The sequence below is a fragment of the Mytilus trossulus genome, chromosome 6 (assembly GCF_036588685.1).
Source record: "Mytilus trossulus isolate FHL-02 chromosome 6, PNRI_Mtr1.1.1.hap1, whole genome shotgun sequence".
In the NCBI taxonomy this organism is placed as follows: Eukaryota; Metazoa; Mollusca; class Bivalvia; order Mytilida; family Mytilidae; genus Mytilus; species Mytilus trossulus.
In genome coordinates, this window is record NC_086378.1 from 33,198,734 (window position 1) to 33,206,568 (window position 7,835).

Here is a 7,835-nt window from a genome sequence, read left to right on the forward strand (position 1 = left end):
TAAGTGGTGCACAGTTAGTCCCCATTGGAATAATGATAACTTGACAATATACGGAAACTCCATAGCAGACAAAAATGATATTTATTAAAAAATTAAGGGCAGTGTTATGGTATCAAAGCAGGTCCAATTGACATAGTTTTTTTGTTTGTTATTACTAAAAAAATGACTTGAGTTTGAATATATATATTTGCATTCTGATTTTTTATTAAATGTACGTTCAATGCACGCGATGTGTGATTTTTTTTCTTAATAAGTCTACGAGGCACAGTGGTATATAGGGTAGAAAAATCAAAAGCACAAATTATAAGCATGCAATTCATCAAGTACTTCAAAATAATTTTGACACTCCAATTATTCCACTATTTTCAAAGGCCTTATTTTAACAACTTATTATCAGGTTTTTGAGTGTACCAAGTGTACTAGTAAGTAGAATACATAGTTTAGTAGTGGAACAATGGCTTAAGGACGAAATAAATCTTTGTTTGTAATGATTTATGTGCAGCTTCGGAACCCAGTACATGGTTTGAACTTTTATTGTACAATGTATTTGGTTCTGCTTTGAAAAGCATCACAGATCTGAGTCTGTGTACTTTATTACATAAAATGTTAACTGGTAGTAAGGACCTACATGACTGTAGTTCTTAATTGAGATCCTCATCAGATATCCCTTGCCATATATGTTCCTTTTTGTCATATTAAGAAATGCTCAAATTGAATATGTACGTACGGGAAACAAGGAACATTATCCCCATACAAAAAAATATAATTCTAAATACATAGATATAGGAAAATGTGGTATGAGTGCCAATGAGAAAATTCTCATTCCAAGTAACAATTTATAAAAATAAACCACTGTAGGTAGACAAAAATCCGGCCTTCAACACGTAGCCTTGGCTCACACCGAACAGCAAGCTATACAAGTTCATAAAAAAATGGATTTTATTACAAAGGATAATCATAAGATATACTGGAATTGTCCTGGATCTCACTGATATTAATATGTGTATGTGATGATCTGTGATGGGTATATATATATAAATGAAATCCTTCACCGAATACGGGACCACCATATTACTAGTGGTAGACCCCAATGTCCAATAATCTTCAATTTCTACCAAAAATGGGCTGTCAAAAAAAAATGCTAACATTCCAATTTTCAATAACAGTTAACAGCAAATATATTATCACAATAACAGATAACCAAAAAAAACCGAATAGTCCAATAACAGCTAACAATGAATAAAACAATAACAGCTAACAGCAAATATATTTTCAGAATAACAGATATCAAAGAATTAAATTGCCCCATAACAGCATAAGAGTCAAACCCCTTGCCCCCCTCATATATATATTGTAAAAAAAAATCCTAATAATAAGTTTGTGACAAATACTTAAATTTTAACAAATTCTGTGTATAAACAGGTGTGTAAACAAAAAGCAGGATACATTCACATTTTTGACGTTTGCTGACAGTAAATTGTTTACGAAACGTGGGTTTTAAAAATAATAATGAACTATAAATAATCATATAAAATCAGGTCAAGGTTGATCTACATCATCGATCGATTGAGGAAGTACATTATCGGACAAAAGATATTATTGTGTTATTAACAGATATTTGATCATTGAATAAGATACACCGTTCCTCACAGAAAGAAAAGGTTGGTAAAATATAATCATTTCATTGTTTAAAAGGAATTACAAAAACATATAATCTAATTGCTCACGAATCGTGAAATTGTCAACAAAGGGAGATAAGAACACCTGATACTTCATTTTCATGTTCATTGATTTTTGACGCATTCTTATAAATGATATGTCAGAATGTTTGATAACAACGTTTACACTTTATCTTAAAATTCATTTGTTTCTCTCATATCATTAACCTCATAGGTTTTGAATAAATAACGTTAGCTCGAAATCTCTTAATTTTTCTGTAGATCTTCATGTAAGACATTTTGAATTTGTTGTAATCAAATTTGCTTCCCCCCTTTTACCATTGTGTTTGTTATTTCACGCTTAGCACTTACTTTGTTAATTTTTTCTAAGTACATTCAGTTTGCAATTTTGATTCTCATTAAGTTGCATATTTGTTTGTCACTAATTTGTACATATTTTTTACTTATTTCCCCCGAACTTTTGGTAACATTTGTTTCAATTTATCTCTTATTTTATTCATTTTGGTTTGGTATTTCCACCTTATCAGTTTTTAATTTAGTTTATGTTCCCCCTCTTAACTGTAAACTTTTACATGCCATTTGCCCCGTATCTATATCTTTTTGTTTTGTTTCTAATGTTTCCTTATAACTATTTCGTGATTGCTTTCAAAACTTACAAGAATGTCATCTCATTATAAAATTTGATAAGAAAAAACATTGAGATGTTCAAATCACAACAGCCGTAATTCAAAAATGTATTTTAGTTTGCAAATATTTTGAAAATAAAAAAAAGTATTTCAATAATTATGTAAGATAGCAACTAGTATAAGTAATTAACGATCATTAACAAGACTTCACAACAACACACGTTATCGAAAATAAAATGAACCTTTTTGTTTACCAAAATATTAAACAACAACGAATGATAGGGCTCTGGAACCCTATTGATGTATTTAAATACAAAAAAAAAAAAGAAATACAAAAAGTACAAACACCAATGCCCCACATTGAAGATATATCCACATTTAGACCGATTCTAAGTAAGCAATAAGTGTCAATATCTTTATTTGTTTACCTGTCTTCTGTAATGAGCTTATTTCGTGGAATTGGTATAAGTCTACGCAAACAAGATATATTAATATGGAGAACATTCATGCCAATATACTAACTAAATAATGTTATTAAAGATACGTCTTTGTTATTCTTTGTTATTCTCTGTATACCAAAGGTTCCAATCATATTATTTGAGATGTTTCTATATTTCAGAATGTCAACAACGACTGCAAATATTCAAATGTCAACCCCATTTATACCACAAGTAGTTGGATTTCAACAAGCTCCACCAGTCGGACGCCAGCAACAAGCATTTCCAGTGAGGACATTTAAGGTGTTTGGTGGTGTGCAGATTGGTCTTGGTGTTCTTCTGGGAATTCTCAGTATAATTGGAGTGATTATGGATATAATTGCATGGAACAAATACGCCGACTGTCGCAACAATTATAATTATTACGATGGCTATAATGATCAATATTTGATGTGCAGACGATATTATGATGATGATCACGTACTTTTTGCATTTGACATAACTTGTCTAATATGCTCTGGATGGGTAAGTGTGTATTTTCAGTTGTCTTATAAACTTATAAACCTACTAAAGAAAATTGTCTCGGTATTTCACTTGTAGGAAACTGCGAATAAAAACATTTACAAACAGAAATTATGCAGAAATGATAGAGACTGGTGTATTTTTGAACTGTTAATAAATCTATTATAGTCACAGAAAGGAAAGCACAAATTCATTACACGAATCTCTTCCTTAAGAGAGCACATTAACAATTAAATAGGTAGTGCAAAGTGAAGGTATAAGGATTTAAGGTTTACAATAAAAATGCAAATGTCGTTATAGGGTATATGTAGTTACGTAATGGCGGAAAGCAAATGCTAAATTTATATTAACTAATACTAATGTTAGTTTTTGTAATTGCAGTATATTGTAACTGGTTTTTTGCCTATGTGTATGTCAAAGAAGAGGGAGGCGAGCTGGAAATGTCTGGTATGTTTTAAGTAAAGACCAACGATTCATTAACTTAACAAGTAACTTATATTTACAGATGACAAGTAAAACAAGGAATCAAAATCAGCAATTTAATTATAATTAAAGAGACTGCCCATGAAACTTCTGATATTGTTATTTTGTTTTATATCTTTTCAGTATAGAGAAAATTAAAAAAAGAGGGAAACTAACACTTACATCAATTGTACTGAGATATTAAACATTCAATTGAATGTACTTTGTTTAAAGTATATCTTTATTCTTTCAATGTTTTATTTTTAAGAAAACTGGATTTATGGTGTGTAGCATAGTTGGAGCGTCAGTTTTTGTTCCTACAATGTTCAGTCTTGGTGTAGTCGGATCAGTTATAGTAAGTAATGTTGTTGCATATCAACTAAACAAGTTAAATAGATAAACAGATTGCCCACTATCTATACGTAATACTTTGCTGCACTGTCGGGCAAAGTTTTCTTTATACGGGTTTTGCTTTAGTCTCGCTTCCAAACGTTCTGTGTATTTGGTCACTGAATAGTCATGCGCTCGCAGCATGCTCAGAAACAGTCACAATAACATTTGTAATTAGTAGTTGTGTATGATTGTCAGATATTGTTCCAGATATATGTATTGTACAAAGGTTTCGTTCACGAACGTCGCGTCTAGCGCACAACATTTCAATCCTAACATCTACAAGGAGTTTATTAACACAAGCACATACGTCATCATTTCTATGTTGAAATGGGTGATCTATGCTATCATTAAACTGTTCATAATAATAAATTAAGTGTTAAGACGAAATACAAAAGATCTCATACCAAGGAAAATTGATGCATTTGGCAAAATATTTCGGAATTTTGTGTCCTCAATGCTCTTAAACTTTCGTACTTTATTCAGGCTTTTCACCATTTTTCATTCCAGCGTCACCAATGTGTCTTTTGTAGACAAAAAATTTGTCTGACGTATACCATTTTAATCTAGATATATTTGGGAGTCCATTTACATTTTTAAAATTATCATTTTATAAAAATGACAGCTCTCTATTTTTAATTCGATCTTGAAAAATGATGGGTACTAAAGAATTCACAAAATAGCACTAATCAAATCTATGTCTGCTCTATGGTCGGGTTGTTTTGTCTTCGACACTTTCCCTATTTTCCATTTCCTTTCTCAATTTTATGTTTATGACAATTATTTGTGGTACATGCCATAGATTTTAAGGTAGTATTTCTAAAATGTATTTTGGTTCGCTCGAGACATTCCATGCAGTGATGATTTGTTTAAATACGGTGTTGACATGAATATCAATAATGTGGTCATTTTTATGAATTTTCTGTTTACAAAACTTAGAATTTTTCGAAAAACTGAGGATTTTATTACCCCATGTATAGATTACCTTAGCCGTATTTGGCACAACTGTTTGGAATGTTGGATCGTCAATGCTCTTCAACTTTGTAATTGTTTGCTTTTATAAATATTTTGATTTGAGCGTCACTGATGAGTCTTGTGTAGTCGAAACGCGCGTCTGACGTACGAAATTATAATCCTGGTACCTTTCATAACCAATCAAAGAACACTGAGAGATGTACAAAACATTGCAGATATAGATTTAGGCTGAATTTAAGCGAATAATGTTATAATTCTATAGAAAAATATAGTACTTAAAACTACTATTTTGTCATTCTCTAGTTTGTTAGTTTGTTTGATGTTGGCAACTTACACTGTTTTTTTTAGAGAGGAAATAACCATTCAAAAGCTGTGGTTCTGTCAGCTTTCATGGCTGTGTTGACCTTTGCAGAAGTAGTAGTGGCAATCATTGCCGCTTCATTCTGTTGTTGCTGCTCCGCATTGAGGACTTCAACTCACCAGGTAAGCAAATGCTGCACACGAACATGATACGACTTCCTCCCCCCTGAACACAACTTTGTCAAACAAGGAGGGTCAGAAGATTTGATACTCACGTTGAAGACTTGCAACTTAAACAAAGGTAAACATTAGTGGACTTCAGCTGTTTTTAGCTCTATGGTCGAGTTATTGTCTCTTTGACACATACCCATTTCCCATGCTCAATTTTATTTTATTTTAGTTATAATAACAATGCATAAGTGTGAATCGTCTTCCAAAAGTATCAATGCATTTACTGATAATAACCAAAGGTCAATTGACTACCATTTGGTACTATTATACAGGACGATTGATTAAAAAACAGCAGGGTTTTATTGATTCTATGATACACAGTATGCAAGTATATAACACCACATGCATACGTTAGTTGTAATTTCCACAAGGCCATTGTTGTAGTGTTGCAATCTGTCTCAGGACGTTAACTCTTAATATATATAAAAATCTGAACTCGAAAAAACTTTCTTCGAAAATGAAAAAAATAGAAAGTCTTGCATGCCTGTACTATAACAGACATATTAACACCATATATGGCCATTATACACTGAAACATATGTTTGTAAAACTATGTAATTCTTACTCTTTACTACAATTCAATGAGATCCTCCTCTTTTCTTGTTTATTGTAATAACTTGTATGAACATTTCTTTTTAGTAATTTGGAAAAATTTATCACACTGAGTCTTCAGATAAAACATGTTGAACAGTGCCTTAATTATAATTCTTTCGTTTCTCTATAGGAAGTTGTTATAATGCAAAGTACACAACCAGGAATGTTTCTTAACCCACCACAGACTCAGATTCCTATCGCAAACAGCCACCAGGTCATGATAGCTACTGGACAACAAGCTAATGCAATCGTTCAATATCCTGCAGCGCAACACTATCATGTTATGCCTACTAATCAACCGTCAGCTCAACAGAGTCCGGCAGTTTGTGGTACACAACTAGAAGTGAACCATGGACAAGTTTTTGATACTAATCCACCTGCTTACAAAGAATAACAATCTCTTACATGCGATTGTGTTCGTTGTAAAAATCAAAAGACTTTTAATCTTAATTTATACATTACTAACACTTGTGATACAACAGAACATAATTATATAAGAATACGTGCTTAGAAATACGATTGTTTTTTACCCTAATAATTTTTTTCTAATGTGAAAACATAAGGTTTTACTTTTAAAGACAATTAGAAACTGATAAAAAGTGTTCATTTTTCGATAAAAATGTTAAAATATGGGAGACAATAATTGCCTTCCAGTTTGGAAATGAATCTCTGAAAAAAAAAAATATGAATATCATATTATACAATTTCTCTTTTTATATTTCTGTAATATTTCACTGAAAACATGATCAGAATTAGTAATGTTAAATCTCTTTCAACTTAATTATACTTGAATATGATTGCCAAAATACAAACAGGTCTATATTAATCACCTCCCACTGTCTACATACCTAATTTGAAGAGATACAACAACTGAAACCGTTTTCAGTTGATTTGAAAATGATATGACTGTAACCCGGATTTGTTTTTGTCTCGATCGATTAATGACTTTCTAACAGTGGTATACTAATATTGCCTTTATTTAATGAATACATCAATAAACAATGTAATAGGTCCTAGCAACACATATTTTAAGAATCTAAAGAATAATAATCAATTTAGCATTTGTAACATTTGAAGCAGGATCTGCTTACCCTTCCGGGGCACCTTAGGTCACCCCTAGTATTTAATGGGTTTTTTGTTGCTTAATATTTAGTTTGCAATTTGTGTCATGTGTTCTATTGTTTGCCTGTTTGTACTCTTTCATTTTTAGCCAGGCGTTGTTAGTTTATTTTTGATTTATAAGTTTGACTGTCCCTCTGGTATCTTTCGTCCCTCTCTTCTAGCATATGTTGACACCAAAATTGACATATAAAATAACATTATGTGTAATGATTTTTTCTTGCAAATAGCTTGCCTAAAATGTGGATTCATGATTGATGATAAATGTATACTTTTCTTTTTAATGAAATTTCATTGTATATGTTACATAGTTTAATAAATATATTTCAAAACAAATATATTGTTATAATTATAAATATGTTAAAGAAAAGTAAGCGTCTTTAAGGAATTGTATAAAGCCAAGACACATATATAATTAAAGATTGAAATGTTTGGAACAATGGGATAAACTCTTTTAATTTTACTTTTTAATAAAAGTTTGTTAAAGTTTGCAGAAAGAC

At 31.2% G+C, this 7,835-nt stretch overlaps 1 protein-coding gene across 1 annotated transcript; it reads left to right on the forward strand.

The window, feature by feature from the left end:
• The first annotated feature begins 1,518 nt into the window (after positions 1-1,518).
• On the forward strand, positions 1,519-7,604 carry LOC134721149 (uncharacterized). Its single transcript, XM_063583954.1, has 6 exons — positions 1,519-1,661; positions 2,925-3,267; positions 3,646-3,711; positions 3,995-4,081; positions 5,440-5,574; positions 6,347-7,604. Exons 2-6 carry the CDS (start codon positions 2,926-2,928, stop codon positions 6,608-6,610), a joined length of 894 nt encoding a protein of 297 aa, XP_063440024.1. The 5' UTR covers positions 1,519-1,661; position 2,925; the 3' UTR covers positions 6,611-7,604.
• The last annotated feature ends 231 nt before the right edge of the window (positions 7,605-7,835 follow it).

What these genes read in the sequence shown, in the direction of transcription:
- LOC134721149 (XM_063583954.1), top strand. Translation starts at nt 2,926, where the DNA reads ATGTCAACAACGACTGCAAATATTCAAATGTCAACCCCATTTATACCA. An exon ending in AGGCGAGCTGGAAATGTCTG is followed by an intron (nt 3,712 to 3,994) that starts GTATGTTTTAAG and finishes TTTATTTTTAAG; the next exon opens with AAAACTGGATTTATGGTGTG. An exon ending in GTGTAGTCGGATCAGTTATA is followed by an intron (nt 4,082 to 5,439) that starts GTAAGTAATGTT and finishes TGTTTTTTTTAG; the next exon opens with AGAGGAAATAACCATTCAAA.